Genomic DNA, 18,252 nt, shown 5'->3' on the forward strand with positions numbered 1-18,252 from the left:
ATACTAAAGGAGTGGTTAAAAACAAAACCCAGACAACATGAAGAGGAAATGCATTGAGTTTTAAAACATTTTTGGACCATTATATAAAATACTAAAATGTTCAAAAATGTTGAAAAGCAAAAGTTTATGTAGAACAAAGCCAAGAGGTGAAAAAATATGAAATGTGTTAAAACCATCTAAAGCCAAAGAAGACGTAACTGAACTATGTAATTTAGAAACAAGTTTAAGTGCACCTTCTTTGTACAGCTCAACTGACTACCACATGGAAAATCTGGCCATTAATCAAAATGAAATTAAAAAGAGATTTGCAAGCCTTTCGGCCATTATGTAAATATTAAAAGGTGAATTGCCAATTGAAAAATAAAAGGTTACATACATACCATGTAAGTGGTCAAAGACACACTATAAAATTGTGTGAACAAGACAGTCATACCAGACAAAGATCTTTCAGGCACTTGCATTCGGAAATAGTCCTTTTATAAATAAACAACATAGTTTCACTTCAAAAAATAAAGCGGATTTTCCCCAATTGCATCTATTAGTTGAGAACTATATCATATATTAGGGATGTATTTAAACGGGCCATTTTATGGGAAAAATTGACTAAACTTTAAAAAACATGAGTCCACCTATTTATTCACAACTTTAAAAATACAGAGAATTCCAGTGAGGCACAGATGGGGCCCTATCAAAACAGTCTACCATTCAATATGACCAACACAGTGTAACATGATACAACGACAAAAAGCAAAACCCATGATGTGGCAATACCATACAAAAGGGGCCCTGTCAGAAGTTTCTTTCACGAAACAAACACAATACCACAAAACAAAACAACAACAAAGCAAAGCCAAATTCTGACAACCCTACACAAACTGCGGGATTTCATCTTCAAGGTCTTCAAACTGTTGCATTCGTTTTAGCCTCGGTCTCTGACATGTGGGAGGCACATCAGGCACGTCCCGCTCCTCAGAGCTCTCTCTCGGCTTGCCGGTGGGCTGCGTGGAGGCAGCGGGCGCCTTGTCTGAGGTGGGAACTGCTTTTAGCACATGTCCCTGGGGAGTGGGGGCTGTGCCGGGAGGCAGTGCCGGGGAGGGTGGGGCAGGCTTCTCCTCATCCCCTCGCAGGCAGCCAGTCGGAGCCCGTGGTTTGTAAAACGTTGTCCAGTGCTGGGGCTGCAGCGTTCTGGGTGCTCTGACAGGAGCGGGAGGGCAGGAGTCAGAGGACCGTCTCTCCGACCTGACTGGTTCTGTGTATGGCTTACTGGGCTGGGGGGCACTGCCCGGCTGGTCCCCACCGATCCTGAGGCTCGTGGTTCCTCCTCCTTCTTGGAGTGCGTTAGGCACAGTCACTGCAGTCTTTGCACTGAGGCCATTCTGTTCATACTGTTTCTCCCGAGTTTTGTGTAGAGTTTGCTGGTCAAAGCCATCCAATTTGGAACAGACAATAGTAGGAGTATCTTTCCTACTAACTCCTTCAAAGGTAGGATTCTTGCAAAACTTGTCTGAATTTACATTTCCCATATTTCTGACATTTCTCTCATTGGGAGGGCTTGCAAGAAGAAGTAGTCTATCTACAGGCAAACTTGCAGGTCTAACCTTGGTCCTTGGAGCATGCCTTTCAATACTGTTTGTTTCCCTATCTGATTTCAGAGTAAGTGGCTTGGAAGTTTTACAGATATCTTCCATCTTTTGTGATGCTGATTCAAGGTCTTGATCTAGAAGCAAACCCACTTTGTTGTCTAAAAAAGGAAAAGATTTATTAAAAATCAAACTTCATGGCATGTGGTTAACAAGAATCATATATTTTTCCAAGTTATTCTCAGTTATCTATGGAGACAAGTTAAACATTCATAAAATATTAAAGGTGCACTTGAAATAAAAATGTTAGAATTTCATATTTATTTAAGTCAATATAATAAGCTACAAAATCTACTGCAGGTTAGTAAAAAAAAATTTGTTGAAGTAACTTTTTTTTTAAATGTGCTCCATGTAAACAATTATTTGTGAGGGGAAAGGAGTGTCTCAATTTCAGTAGGTAATTCAGTAAATTAACCTCAGAAAAGCTACACCAATTTACATACCAACCAAATGCAGGTATGCCTCGAATCCAAAGATTTTTGCCAACTCAATCTGCTATTTTCAGTTACATTCAACCACAGTGAGAATATATCCCATTAAATGCCTCAGATGCCTTCTTATCTGATCAACTCATAAATATGCTATAACATTCATCCTGTCCAAGTCAGGTTGAAGAGTTCAGTTTTAAGTAATAAACACCATTCTCCCCATTGGTTGTTCCCTTCCAGGCTTGCTTTCTTCTCTTTCCTATCAAGTCTGGATCCATGGTCCATGCTTTCTTAAACTAGAACCCTCAACTCCTTCCAACCTGGTCCCTTCTTGTAGCTTCTCCCCTAAAACAATTCCAATTCCTGGAAAATTCCAGCCCTCTGCTCATGCTGTCCTTTCCTGCTGGAAAACATCAAACAAGTCTGTGCCTTGGCACCATTCTGGCTTTGAACTTCAGCTGCCCTTCTCCCTGTGGCCAGGTCCTTCTCCCACATCTCTGGGGCAGAGGTGTGCAGACAGGAGGCCATCAGAATCAGCTGTCAGTCTTCATGTCATCTGACCTTCCTTACCTGACACTGCCGACCTGTCTCCCCTGGGCTTCCAGGGCACTGCGCCCTCGGTTTGCCTTCCCAGGTCCTTCCCAGCCTCTGTGGACCACTCTAAAGGAACTGACTGCTGGTGGTCGGGCCACAGTCACCAACCAAAGCACATTTTTTTTTTAGCATTTTTTAAAAAGGTTTTATTTATTCATTATTTGAGAGAGAGATAGAGATTGAGAGAATGAGTGGGAGGAAGGGCAGAGGGCGAAGCAGACTCCCTGTGGAGCAGGGAGCATGATGTGGGAGTTGATCCCAGGACCCGGGGATCATGAATGAGTCGAAGTACATTCTTAAAGTTCTGAAGGACAAACTTAGAGCGCAGTGGGTCAGAGTACAGACTCCGAGCCCAGCTGCCAGGTTGAGCTCAGCTCTACCTCTTTGGCGCGGGCAATGTCACCGGCCCTAAGTGCCTGCATCTGTCAGAAAAGATCATGATTGTATCTGTGATGATGTGTGGCCGACATGATCTCATCATGAACAGTGCTCAGAATGATCTGGTCTGTAACAGGCCCTCAAAAAATGACATTTATTATAATTACTCTTCCTTATTGGGAGCCCTTGATCATGAGGTAGTAAAATAAGCACAAATATAAGTTCAAATACTGACTGAACAATTTACCAGCGGCATGACCTCTGACATGATTTCACTGCTGTCAGAGAATTCGGCTATGAGTCGAATGGGGCAGATACTACCGACTTTACAGCACAGAACTGTTATGAAGATCAACTCAGATAAATGGAATCAAACAAGAAGCACAGTGCTTAGCAGAGAGCAGGTAGATGCTTAAATGAATGGTAGTTCCCTCACTTTTTAGATCCTGTCAGGCTGTGATCACCGACACAGCATCATGCATCAAATTTAACATATGTCTCTGCATTCTTAAACATTGGAATTTAGTTCTAATGATATATAGCATTATAGTAACAAATGGAAGCCTTTTCACCAGCACAACAGCTACTAATCACTACAACTAAAATTATCATGCAGGGAATAAAATATACATACTTGTGCTCCATGTGTGAAAGGTGACAGGTAAAAGCATTTGAAAAAATTTTAGGAGTCTAGTTGACTTGTGAGCAGTTAGGTTGATACAATGATTCATAGTAACAGACTGTATGATAATTCATACTGCTCAACACATTTCTGCCTTGACTTCAATTGATGGCAAAAACAAATAAGAATTTTTTTTGGAAAGAGAACAAAAATACCTATGAACTCCAAGATGTCTTTTTATAAGAAAGATTACTGTAAAGAATGACATTCACTTAAATGTAAGGTACAGTAAACAGCAACTGTTTAATGACCAGTAAAGATGCATTTCCTAATGAAGCTTCTTTCTCTGATTTCTCTCAACTTCACTCACTCTAGCTGTTAGACAAGCTTTATCAGCACAGTCTGACGTCTACAAACACACATTTTACATGGCCACTCACCAATGAGACATGTATCACGTTTTTCTAATGCATTTTGCTTTCGTTCTGATTCCTCAAATGATGAAGCTGGCCCAAAAATTTTGGTTTCGCTATCCACAGTATGCATATCCTGTTGATAGAGGAGAATTTTTTAATCTGAAGAAGTAAAACACACCTCAATACAACTCAAAGATTTTTAACTTTAACCTTATTAATAACTAATGAACATTACAAAATTCCAACACAATTCCATAAAGGTCAAAACTCACTTCCTTTGAAGAGAAAAACAGTGACTTCGTAGAATGTTCTGGGTCTCTTTCTTCTGGTGATAAGAGGGGCTTTGGAAGGCAGCCTTGATCAGCATGAGAAGCAACACCACCTGTACTATACACGACTACCTCTTGCGGCTGCAGGGATCCATCGAAGATCTTCTGTGAGTAAGTGATGAGGAACTCTACCAACCGTGCTTGGTTTGAGTATTCAGCAAGAGAGGAGATGGTGACAGGAGCAGTTGTGGGCCTTGGCCTAATGAGACTTGGTCCAAATATCACCCCCAAGTTTTTGGAGTTCATTTTGTTTTCTTCTGCGTGATCTACGACTCTGTGAAGTAGAACACATAAAGCTGTGTGAGATTTGCCTATTAGATTTCCTTGCTGGTAGTTTATTATGGGTTGGGAAGGATGGAGGAAAAACGGGCTGCAGAAGCCTAGAAAAAGGATATACTTATTTGACTGGATACTGACCACACACTGAATTGGGTTTCACAGTATTGGGATAAAATTTAAGTAAGAAGGAACTACTGAAGTTTTACCAGAAAAGCAAAAACAAAAAAAACAAAACAAAACAAAACAAAGAGCTGCTCCTATCTTAGTATATACTGCATCCTACCAGGTCCTTATGCTGGAAACATCATCGTCGATTTCTCTCTCATTGCCACAGCTGGTCTTCAAGCCAAGCTGATTCTGCCTCCTAAAGATCTTTCTGCTCGATTGCCACTCCCAATGCTCTGGCTTTATTTCAAGTTCTCCACACCTTTTATTTCTATGACTCCAAGAAGTTCTGAAATGTAGTAAAGGACCCCCTTCCAACCCATTCTCCATACTGCTGCCAGAAAGATCTAACAAACAAATCTAAACATGTTAAATTCTTGGCTCAAAATTCTTTAGTGGGTACAGAAGGAAGACTGTCAACTCACCTGGCAGGTATGTATGACTTTATCAGGCCTCTGCCTAGCTCACTTCAAGCTACTGCTTGCTATGTCCCCGCCTAACCAAATTAACTATGCTTCCCAAAAGCAAAATTATCTCGTGTCCCTGTGTCTGTTACTCTCTACCTGGAATGCTCTTTTGCACATTCTTTGTCACCAAAACACCACACAGCTCAAGTCTGGCTCACGGTTAACTTTTCTGACTCACAACCCCCCCCATCCCCTCTCATCGTCTGCACATTGTGCTGGCTCCGTTAGAACAGGAGCGGTGCTGCACCACACTTGTCTGCAGGTCTGCCCTCAAGCTGACAAGCACAACAGGTGACAGAAACCTTGCATTTGCATCCTTATTTCCCCAGCCAGAGCACAGCACATAGGAGGCATCTGAACAGAAGATGTGAGCTGCAAGAATATATATTCAATGTCTCCCTTTCCCTAACACATATGAGAAATGAAACATTCACTTTAAAATATCACAGCAATATGAATGTACTTAATACTACTGAACTGTACACTTAAAAGTGGTTAAGATGGGGGTACATGAGTGGCGCAGTTGGTTAAGCATCCAACTCTTGGTTTTTTTTTTTTTTTTAAAGACTGTATTTATTTATTTGACAGAGAGACACAGCCAGCCCCGGGATCACGCCCTGAGCCGAAGGCAGACGCTTAACGACTGAGCCACCCAGGCGCCCCCCACCTCTTGGTTTTGGCTCAGATCTTGGTTTTCGTGATCTCAGAGTTGTGGGACTGAACCCCACATCAGACTCCACGCTCAGCACGGAGTCTGCTTGGAATTCTCTGTCCCCTCTCTCTGCACCTCCCCCCTCATGTACTCCTTAAATAAATCTTTAAAAAATAATAAAAGTGGTTAAGATGGTAAATTTATGTGTATTTCACAATTTAAAAAACCCCAAAAAGCAAAACAAAAAACTGATCAATTATCCACCCACTAATGAATGCTCGCCTTATACAAAATTCTTCTTACCGCTTCAGATGAACTATGAGGTAATGAAGACTGTTAAAATTTGATACTGGCAGTTGTCGTAGAAGGTCTTTGCTTTTTATAAGAATTCGGTTTATTTCTATGCATGTACTCGGCCATTTTTTGTCCTCAGAGTTATCCTTTTTTGACTCCTGTTCTTCATTTACATGCTGGATCTCTTTTGCAAGGTCTATAAATTCCTTGTACAATCGGAATAAAACGAACGGTTCTGGGAGCTAAAGAAATAAAATCACATTAGGAATATCATTCTATTTTTTTTCCTGTTAATGATTTCCTGAGTAGCTATTGATGGATTTAGTATGTCCCGATTAATAAGACTTAAGGTCAATCCACATTTAGAAATATACATGTTTGTTACTGATGTTATCTATAAATATCTGACATTGCCAAAAATTGTATCTATATTAAAAATGAGTTAACTGATAATCAGTAAAACTTTCTAAAACCAAAAGCTGCATGATGGGATTTTAAAACTCTGCTACATATCCTATACACATTACATTCATGACCGCCCCAAGGTTAGCGTGATCTTCAACTGTTTTACTAACACAAGCCCAGTCATATTAATTAGAAAAAGCTTATATTCTGAATTTTAATGGTATGAGGTAGACATAGAACAAAACACTATTGGGTCCTTTTGTTTTACTTTGGACAAATTGAAAATTAGCATAAGACTATATGGTTTACAAGAAAGACACTGTCAACGTTTTATTTATCTAATTTTTAAATACAACTTGAATTGCCATAAGTAGGTTAAAGAAAAAGTTCCTCTCTCAAACCACCAAGGGGCATGCCACCTTCATCTCTCTACTGGCATAAGCGATTTCAATATTTCCACTGCTCAGTGATGGAAATAGCCTATCTCTGGCTAGCTGGTGTCCTACACTATCTATGGTGAGGTAGGCATCCACTTCTCCAGTTTCCCCTGCTGGTCCCAGAGAGGGGAAGCCTTGAGATTAATTTCTACCTCTACTATTCTGGAATGTGAAGGAGCTCAGTTAACCTTGAGGCTTCAGATTTCCCATATAGGAGTAAAATGAAGGCTACTCTCTAATACTGTAAGAATTGAGCATGGCTCCCCACACTAAAATGTTGGTTCCATAGTATTCTTGAGATGGAATAGTATTAGACCCCATTTATTTCCTCTCCCTGACTGGCTAGAAGAGATAGAATGATTCATTGTGAGATTAACAGTCATTCAGAGGTACTCTGTCTCCACTTCTCGGCTGAAAATTCTATAAAATGTGAAAATCCTGTAAAGAAATCAAGTTTCCTGGGCTAACATGGCAGATCAACACTTGTACCTAGTTTCTTTCCCTCCAGCAACCCCACTGAAACACCGTTAAGCCCACAAGATTAGGAGAACAGGAATGGAGATAAAAGCAACATTTCACCACCGAAGAGCAGATAAATAATGGCTTAGCAGTCCCGAGAAAGCTAAAATTCCGAAATGAGAACCAATACAATTTATAGGAGACCCAGACACTGTCAGCACTAGGTACTCTGATCCTGGAGGAGGATGGGCTATTTAAGAAGCATTAGATCTCCAGATCCTTGCCTCTACTCCATGCTTCTGAACAACCTCTTCCCCAGGAGTGTGGGGATTTCTTCTCTGAGCAGTTTAAAGGAGAGGGCCTCTGGATGGGCAATGTCAAGCACAAACAACAGGTGGGCAACTATCTAAAAATAGGGATTTAGCGACTGCATGCATGCTACGGCAGAGATCCTGGAGCCTTCTTACCCAATGTGGCTCACAGAGTTCTGGTACCACATGCACAGGTGTGGTGTAACAGCCAAGCCTAAGAGCAGAGCCCTAGAGATACAGACAACAGGTGTGTCCCAAGCAGCCCTCCTAGATCACACTAAAGCTCAACATCTTTAAAGCCTGCATGTATTCAAAAGTTCCCAAAGAGACTTTAATTCCCAGTTCTTTCATTTTAAGCAGATAACCATGAAAGACTGAAGTCAAAATAAGTAGAAACAAAACCAACTGAACACATACGGCTACTGAGCACTGGAAATGTGGCTATTCCAAATTGACATACGCTCTAAATATAAAGTACACACCACATTTCAAAGACTCACTAACCCCTCCTGTCAAACAAAACAAAAACCAAAAATATTTCACTACAAATTTAAAAATATTGATTAGATGTTCAGATGATATTTCAGTATGTTAAATATTAAAATTAACTTCACCTGTTTCTTTTTATGTGGCTCCTAGAAAATTTAATATTATATATAGGGCTGACATTATATTCCTATTGAAAAGCACTAGAGGCCAAGCAGAGAAAAGAATGCTTTTTAGAAAAAAAGCTATGAAAATCTCAGATATTACATTCATTAAAAAGGATGCTGTAAAAGGAACAGAGAACCAAGATCTTAGAAATGAAAATATGATCTCAGACATGCAATAGATTATAGCAGGTACAGAAGATAAAACTGAGGAAATCTCGGGGTGCCTGGATGGCTCAGTCAGGTAAGCATCCGCCTATTGGTTTCCGCTCAGGTCTTGATCTGGGGGTTGTGAGTTTGAGCCCCACGTTGGGTCCCATGCTGGGCCTGGAGCCTACTTAAAAAAACAAAACAAAACCCAACAGAACCAACTGAGGAAATCTCTTAAAAAGTTGTTAAAAGAAAACAAAAACAAAAAAAGAAATGAATAATAGAGAAAAGATGAAGGAACTAGAGAACCAGTACAAGCTGTCCAGCATGCACATTTCCAGAAAGAAAATACAGGGAAAATTTTAAGAGCAACAAAATAAAAGTCCTAAGAACAAAAGGCCGGAGAGGACAGAGCTTGTGGAGGACCTGAAATAACAGATGAGAATACACCCACATCAAGGCAGACACTAGGAAATTATAAACAATGGGGAGAAAAAGGAGATTCTACAAGCTTTCAGAGAGCAAACAACAGGCCTCATACAAAGAATTAGAAATGATAAAGATTTCACACTTCAAAGAGAATGAAAAATGCTTTCAAAAAATGCCTTCGAAATTCTGAAGAAAAATAATTTCCAGTCTAGAATACTATAACCTTTCACACTATCCACTCCTCCATCCCATTCAAGAAAGTAGAATAGAGGTGCCTGGGTGGCTCAGTCATTAAGCATCTGCCTTTGGCTCAGGTCATGATCCCAGGACCCTGGGATCGAGCCCCGTATCGGGCTCCCTGCTGGGCGGGAAACCTGTTTCTCCCTCTCCCACTTCCCTTGCTTGTGTTTCCTCTCTCACTGTCTCTGTCAAATAAATAAATTAAATCTTTAAAAAAAAAAAGGAAAGAAAGTAGAATAAAGACATTTACAAATAAATAAATCTACTCTTACTCCACCTTGCTCAATGATGGCATGACCAAAACAGGAGCATAAACCACAAACACAGGGAGACATGAAGCAGAAGACAGGTGCTCCCTCAAAAGACAGGAGGGGGCCGAGAAGGGAGATTCCAGGAGGACAGCTATTCGCAGTATTAAAAAGGGCCCAGAAGCAGAACAGAACTCCAGAGATGGACACATTGAGGACCATCACTGCTCTGCTCTCTGTGACTGTCTCCTCACTTTTACCCAAGGACAGAATGCAGCTGGGCTTGACCCAGATCTTTTCTGTATTTGGCTCATCATGGCAATGTACTGATTGTTCCCGCAATCCCTCCATGAGCCTGAATCCACTAAGGCCAATCACTGCTTCACCCCACAGAAGTGTTTTTTGGTTTTTTGGTTCTACTCTTGTAAGTCCCAGATACAATAGTGAGTACGGAAAGAGAATACAGAGCAGCCCACCCCTGATCATATTCCTGCCGAATCTCCAGTACTTAGCTTGTACAAAAGCCCTGCGTGATGCCCCAAATTTGTTTAACTACATGTTCCCAGGATGCATTCATGATCTTGCCCGCTGACCTCCCACAATAGCTATTTGAGAATATCAGTGAAGATAAAGCTGGACTAGGACTCAGACACTGTTGAAACTACTGAATCCTTTAACAGTGTGAATAATGGCCTCTATCTTACACAGCTAGATTTATGCTCTCCTCTCAGTTACCTAAAACTTAATGATACATTGTTTAGAAACATACAACAGGTATTAAAACTATTAAGAAAAGAGACGGAGGTATTGACATGGTTAGAAAAGACCACTGGGGTGGAGCTGAGGGCTACAACTGGACAAGGGCACACATGAGCCTTCAATAAGGTAATGTTCTACTTCCTAAAGCTAGGTAGTGGGAAATGAAATGTTTTTATTATTATTGGTCTTTAAACTGTACATGTATTTTATAGACTCTTTGATCTGTAACAATTATTATAGACACATTGATACAGTCTACATCAATGCACGTATCTGTGTAGCAAATGTTATCACCAAAATATGAATCCTATTTTCATTCTTTTCTATTTAATGGTATGTTTCAAGGGTAAAAACTTTACCTGTCGAAGGTATAATTTCAAGACGTCACAGATGTCATGTGAACTAAATTCTGAAATGTCTACCAAGTGCATTCCATTTTCCAAGGCTTGACACAATTTTTCAGTTTTTATTTTGTTTCCACATACGCGATAAATTCCCTTGAGAAGAAAACGGAAAAATTTGGCGAAATTCTCCTTTAGTACGAATGGCTAAATGCAGGTATCTATATATATCTGATGTGTCTACTTCAATTTTTATTAATAATTTAGGAAAAAACTAGGGCCAAATGAGGTAACATTGTCTAAATAAATCTGAATAAATTCAGTTACTTATTAAAAATTGAGAGCACTGTTTTCCTTTAAAGGCTCATCATTAGAACAAATCGCACAGGCGTTTATATTTTTAAACTTAATTTTAAGATTACAATGTACCTGAAGACACAAGGCTCTATTTTCAATCTCTGAGGCACATATTTTGAGTATAAAAGGGATGCCATCTGGTTCCTTTTTCGCAACTTGTGTGAATTCTGCTCCAAATAAGTGTATTTTCCCCGGAAGTTTCTGATGACCACAAATGATGACTAAATTTTCCAAACACTTCCGGTGACAAACAAGGAGACACTGCAAGAAAATAACAGTTAAAAAATGGTTCCCTCACCTTAAAACTATGAACAACTGAGCAAACTATAGGTAGAGTAACACAACAAAAATGATTTTAAAAGGTATTACTTGTGGTGTCTGAAATACACTTCAGAGCTAAATGAAATATAAAATTACACTGTGGTTCAATTTATTAAAAACATATTTGCAAGAGAGCCTCATCTATAAAATTAGTAACAGAAAAGTATAATGCAAAAGAAAGAGCTAATGTAATTCCAGAAAGATCTTACCTCTTCACATTCAACACCTTGGAATACTACAATGCCTTCACAATCCCTACATTTTGTGGGGGATCTCAATTTTCGAAACTTGTGAGTGAGAGCTGCCTTTGACATCAATGTTTTCTTAAATGTTCCAAGGGAATTGGGTCCTTGCAACAAAAATAAATTAGTATAAGAATTTTAAGATGACATAAAAATTATAACCCATGATGCTAAATTTTGAAAAATCTATAGACTTTGTAAACATTCACGTTATAGGAAGCTACTATTTTGAGTAACATCAAAATAAGAATCCAATTTATAGATCTCTTACAAAGTACACATCTATCAAACATTTGAGCTATAAGTAAAAATCACCAAAAACCCACTAAGATACTTCTAAAACAGCATGGGGTAATGTTTTCAACATTGGCAAATCTACACTGTTATTAATATACTCTGTATAGCACCTGGAAGGCTGTTACAGAAGTGGCATTACATTCTTAGAAAATGTCCCTTACAAAAGCTTCAAAGAAAACTAGCTGTATGAGACCAGTAGTGTCACTATTATTCGCATTAAAGATAAAGCTACTCTTATTCTGAATTCATTATAAAATTAAAGATGATACTAGCTATTTCTACACCAATATCCTACCAGAGGTCAGATGTTCCATATTATTCTAGTAAATGACGCCTAAACAGGTATAAGGAGTTCTCAAATGTACAACTAATTTATATGAGTCTAATTCAAGTCATTAAGGTAACTGATTTCTTTTATATCTGTCAACATCCATAACTTCCCTTGTCCTCAAGAACATATTTATTTACTTTTCCTGCCTAACTCCTTACACTCTTTTATTTTTTATAATAATTTTTTATTATATTAGGTTAGTCACCATACAGTATATCCTTAGTTTTTGATGTAGTGTTCCATGATTCATTATTTGCGTATAACACCCAGTGCACAATGCAATATGTGCCCTCCTTAACACCCATCACTGGCCTATCCCAGTCCCCCACCCCCTTCCCCTCTGAAGCCCTCAGTTTGTTTCCCAGAGTCCATAGTCTCTCGTGGTTCATTCCCTCTTCTGTTTATCCCCTCTTCATTCTTCCCTTCCTTTTCCTACCAATCTTCCTGCTATTTCTTATGTTCCATAAATGAGTAAACCATATGATAATTGTCTCTCTGCTTGACTTATTTCACTTAGCATAATCTCCTCCAGTCCCGTCCATGTTGCTGCAAATGTTGGGTAATTGTTCTTTCTGATGGCTGAGTAATATTCCATTGTATATATGGACCACATCTTCTTAATCTAGTCATCTGTTGAAGGGCATCTCGGCTCCTTCTACAATTTAGCTATTGTGGACAATGCTGCTATGAACATTGGGGTGCATATGACCCTTCTCTTCACTACGTCTGTATCTTTGGGGTAAATACCCAGTAGTGCAATTGCTGGATCATAGGGTAGCTCTATTTTTAACTTTTTAAGGGACCTCCACACTGTTTTCCAAAGTGGCTGTACCAACTTGCATTCCCACCAACAGTGTAAGAGGGATCCCCTTTCTCCGCACTATTTCTTTTAAAGACACTTTTTCAGAGTTTCTCATGAATTGCAACCCTTTTAAGAGTTGAGTCACTGTATTAGGTTTATAATAGATCAAAACACCTAGCCTATTTTTGCACCATGCTAATACATTTTAGATCTAGTAGTTCTGCTACTTACTTTTTTCTTATTTGTAACATTTCACTAGTGCATTATCAACCCATACTTGTACATAATTTTGGGGGATATATTTAAGTCAATATAATGTCTTTTGTTTAATACACAGCAAAGTAATTATTTAAATTATTCTATTTTCCTATATGCAGTATTGCTGACTCAAAGGGTTTGGAGGGAACTTGATTCAGGTGAGGGCGGTACCAGCTTCTGAAGGGGAAGGTGGCTCTCTTTCATCTAGATCATCTGCAGAAGACATGGTTCCACTGGATGGAGTTCGTGGAAGTTTTCGATGAAAGTCTCCTAAAAGAAAATTGTGAATACAATCACCTGACCATTCATTGGAGAATTTAAGAAATGGGTAATGACAATATTTTTAAAAAAATAACACAAGTCATACTATTTTGTGGGCTACAATACAAAAAGCTGCTTCTGTTCTCAGACTTTAGATATAGGGAATTCTGATATTTATTACTAGGAACAAAAGAGAATTCAACCAAACCTGACTTTTCCAAATACATTTAAAATTGAGGTATCGCACATTCCAATGAGACCTTACTGCCAACTTCTGAGAGTTAAAGATATATGCTCCACAAGGACAGGGAGTATCTTCTACTCATGTCTTAACATCTACTATCTAACAAAGTGACTGGCACAATGGTAAATTGTCATTAAATGCTTGTTGAATTGAATTACAAAGAAACGTATATAAAAATAATATACAAAAATCTATGAACACAGCAACACAACAGTAACATCACATTCAGGCTCCGAGGAGGGTGGGAGAGCGGGAAGCAGGGATAAAGATCCCCCACCCCCGCCCCGGCAGGGAGCTCAGAGCACAGGACACAAGCTAGGTCAGCAAAGGATGCTGCGTGGGTCGCAGAGCGGCCGGACTAGCATGAGGTTCCTCTGCTCCCTGCTGATCGTGCAAACAGGGCTACATCTGTCCAAGGGGAAAAGTTCACTTACCTCAAGACCTTCATGAGCTTAGGCCCGAAAGTCAGAAAAGGTTTTACAGGTGATTTCAACCAACATCTTTCCCCCAGAAAGATTCCTCACCAAAATATGCTTAAGAGGCAGGCAGTCACCTAGTTTTGGCTTTGCATGTGTTCTCAGTGACTGAGAAATCGTGGGGTCACACGTTCCATTTAGAACTATTCTAACTGCAAAATGGCACCCTTATATTTTTGCACAGCAACCTGAGTGCTATGAGTCCCAGCCTTTGGTTCCCCTTTCTCCCTAAAGGAGCAGACGAGCACTGTCACTTTAGTCCCTTCCCACTCCAGGATGTAAGGACGGCTGTCATGTCCCCCTGTTCCCTTGTTCCCAGGTCAGGCCCCCCCCGCCCAGGTCTTCACCATTTATCATGTGACAAGTTTTCAATTTTTTGTCTTTATCACATGAAGTCTTATGGGATTCCAAATAATTTAGGGCTTGCTCGAGAATGGGTCTTAATTTCTGGAGGTAGCGACAACCATCTTGTTTTCACAAAGTTAATTACAGATACTCAGTTAAGTATTTAGGCTCACGTTTTCAGGGTGTTGCTTGCACAGAGCTAGTTTTAAAGGAAGACACAAAGTAAGTGTACAAACTCCAATGCTGCATGGAAGTGATTTCTAACTTTAAATTTCAAGAGACTTATTTACATGAATAAAATTTCTGTAATATATAGAATACTATTAAAAAAATGCCTTGGACTCTTAAGGTAGGTTAAATCTTATAACATATATATCCCACAGTGCCAAGGATCCTAGGAGAAGGGCTGGGAAGAACAGGACTGGAGCAGTCTTTGGCAGAAAAGTGGAGGAGAAAGAATGTTGAAGTAAGAATCTCATGGGTTCAAATGCTACCTTCTTTTCCTGCTAGCCATATTACCTATGGCAAGTTATCTTCTCTGAAGCCACTAAGGGGGAGTTCAACACACCTATCCTGCCTCTAGAAGGAGCACGGGACTCTCTCTATCAAAGTACCTTTTAAGGTACATTTATAAAACCTGAGTAAGTAATCACAGGCACAAAATTGGTGTTAACTCTATTGTTCATCACAGCAATTAACTACAAAACAATCTAAAAGGTATAGTTATGTTCACAGAATGGAATACTATACAGAATACAGAAAATAAAGACATATAAAGACAGCTATTCACATCAATATGGATCCAAAAAAAAGATGAAAGAAGTCACACAAAAAATGGTATAATTCCATGTGTATAACATTCCAAAGAGGGCAAAGCTCAAGTAGATAGAGGTAGTAACACATTTAAAATAGCTAGAGAATGACTGACAAAGTTCAGGATGATGGTCTGATGATGGGCAGCAGGGCAAGGTTTTCAAGGAGGTGCCCACAGGGCCCGTCTAATACTGATAATGTTTTATTTCTTATAGGCTGGGTGGTGAATATATGAGGGTTTGTCTTATTTTTCTTTAAGCTGCATGTGTACATGTACATACTCCTCTCTAGGAGACAGTTCATTAAAAAAATAAGGTAGTTAAAATATATCCCCCAAAAGGAATATTTCATTGAATTTTCTCTGCTAGACTTAAATGCTTATGTACCTGGACTTATAGATTCAGAATCCAGAGATCTAGATTCACTGCTTCCTCCAGTGCTCTCAGAGTCACTAAACATCCCAAATGTCCATGACCTTATAAAAGAAGGACCTTTAAGAAAAGAATATTTAAAGTCAAACTTGGCTACAGACGGATTTCATGAGGCGAAATACTGACATTACATAAAATGAGACAAGTCAAATTTCTTTAACAGCGATCAACAGGCGACTTTAAGATAGGCACAGTGCTTACAACTGTGAATAAGGCCTCCCGAAGTTATCATTCAAGGCCTGATTTTTAAATTCCAGAGTTGCAATTCATTTCATATTCACATTTAAACAACTTGATCCTTCATACATCAGGGTTCTCTTTAATGCAAAAATCTACCTGTGACGTCAGCACTATGGGAGCATCTGTCCTCTTCAATCTTACTAGAACTGTCAGGAAGGCGCACTACGTCCTCTAATGAGTCGGTAGGTCTGTATCCAGAAGTGTGGGGACTATCTGTTAATTGTTTATTAACATTCCTAAGAAAAACCCAAATAAAACTCATCATTTAGAAGAATAACTAATACCCAGCCTATTTTATTCTATTTTCAGAAAAGTCTGTTACTTTAATGAACAGAGTAATGAAATATTAAGAATAAACCTTATTATATGGTTCCACTTCTTAGAGGAGATGGGAACAAAATTTATTAATCATTTGAACTTATTACAGCTGAAACATGGAAAAGAATAGCAAAAGTATGGTCAATAATTCATGTCATGATTAAACTTTTCTAGTATAACCTCTGTGGAAAATGTAGGTTGTTAAATCTGTGGACATTCAAAATAGACATGACCATGATTGCCATTCTCAAAGGATTTCTAAATCTCAAAGAACTGAGCTCTGTGTCAAAATGAAAAGTTTTACTCTTAAAGTGAGTTACATCTGAATATAAAAAAAAAATTCAGAAAGTTTTAAAGTCAATTCTGCCAATGTTGGAAAAGACACCACCTACTACCCGATAGGAACCTAGCAATAAAGGTTTTATCTTTTGAAATAATTTCATCTACACATTAATTCTTACCCATCAACTTTTTCTTCTTCGGCTGAATTTGTGGCCTTGACAAACTCACTGTACTCTTGGCCTGGGTCATAGAGTTTGGCACTATCACAGAGAGACTGTAAATTGTTTGCAAGGGAGGCTGCCTGTAGGTGTTGCATCTGGAAGAGGTTAACTGTCACCTATGGTCACAGACAGAGACAAAAGGCAAAATAACTTCTGCTATACAGAACGCTATATAAATATACACTGATTTCAAAAGAAAAAAGGCCATACAGTGAAGCATAGAACACTGAATATCAATGCGACAATACTATGTTGCCTGACTTTGTGCAAGGTCTAGATCAGGAAGAAAAAAAAAAAACAACAGTTGTAATCCAGTATCTAGGAGTAATCGTTGCCAGCAAAACTGGCTTTAAACCGGAAAGTTTAAAAATATATCCCCGTGTCCCCGCTGGTTCGTAATTTTAGGACAGATGTGTTTTTGAGGATCCCCAGCTCCATAATCTGATGGTCTGACTACAACGGTCTAAACTCTTAAGTGAAAAGTATAAGGAAAAAATTTCAATCAAAGCACAATTATTTTGACTTTTATTTTTTCAATTCTAAAAAATAAAAATGCTTTATAACTATAATGCAACCTATAGTATTCAGCTTTAATAATTAGGTGTTGTCTTGAATCAATCCAAAATATATTATCCCACTGAGTTTCTACAAATGCCTACGTATACTATTATTCCTACTACTTGTAGTAACAGTAACAAAAGCCCCTAACAAATGCCTGCAAACATGCCAAATCCATTCTGAGAACTACACACAAATGAACTAGTTTAGTGTTCCCCAAAACCTAGGCTTTGAGTATGCTATGGCAAATAAACAGATGACAGCCCAGTCCTCACAGAGTTTTATGGTCTCCTGAAAGTGGTGTGAGAGGGAGGGAGAATAAATTTTGTAGATAAGATAATTTCTGGTATTGAAAACTTCTATAGATACTACATAAGACGGTCAAGTTATGGAATATAACCTGGTATGCATTTGCAGAGGGGCATTTTGATACAGTAGGTCAGTGAAGCCTCTCTGAGGAGGTCACATCTGAACTGAGACCTGATGCAAGAAAGAGCCAATGCAAAGTTTCAGGAAAAGTCCAATCCAGACAAAAGGAAGAGGTAGCACAGAGACCCCAGAGCAAAGATGAGTGCAAAAGAGCTTGCCATGCTCAAGAAACACTTGAAAGGTCAGTATGGCTGAAGCACATCCAAAGAGGTGAAGCTTCGGTTTGAGATGATGCCAGAAAGAGAAACAGTCATCTAAACCACAGTAAGGAGTCCGAATTTATGTATAATGGGTAGCCAGTAGAAGGTTTTAAAGGGTGTTAAGAGCTATCAC

At 39.1% G+C, this 18,252-nt stretch overlaps 1 protein-coding gene across 3 annotated transcripts in view; it reads right to left on the minus strand.

Annotated features, from left to right (window-relative positions):
• Positions 1-618: 618 nt before the first annotated feature.
• Positions 619-18,252, minus strand: part of ARHGAP29 (Rho GTPase activating protein 29) — a 61,838-nt gene continuing 44,204 nt past the window's right edge. For all 3 annotated transcript variants that reach the window (XM_045801747.2, XM_045801746.2, XM_045801748.2), the window contains 11 exons: positions 16,891-17,048; positions 16,208-16,347; positions 15,827-15,931; positions 13,473-13,571; positions 11,581-11,720; positions 11,123-11,311; positions 10,712-10,849; positions 6,274-6,506; positions 4,351-4,681; positions 4,103-4,211; positions 619-1,741 (listed from right to left, as the gene is read on the minus strand). In XM_045801747.2, the coding sequence (XP_045657703.2) occupies positions 867-1,741; positions 4,103-4,211; positions 4,351-4,681; positions 6,274-6,506; positions 10,712-10,849; positions 11,123-11,311; positions 11,581-11,720; positions 13,473-13,571; positions 15,827-15,931; positions 16,208-16,347; positions 16,891-17,048 (2,517 nt within the window). In that variant the 3' untranslated portion in view covers positions 619-866. The remainder of the gene's footprint in view (positions 1,742-4,102; positions 4,212-4,350; positions 4,682-6,273; positions 6,507-10,711; positions 10,850-11,122; positions 11,312-11,580; positions 11,721-13,472; positions 13,572-15,826; positions 15,932-16,207; positions 16,348-16,890; positions 17,049-18,252) is intronic.

The sequence above is a fragment of the Ursus americanus genome, chromosome 12, assembly GCF_024610735.1.
Source record: "Ursus americanus isolate L20-20 chromosome 12, mUrsAme1.1.p, whole genome shotgun sequence".
NCBI classification, from domain to species: Eukaryota; Metazoa; Chordata; class Mammalia; order Carnivora; family Ursidae; genus Ursus; species Ursus americanus.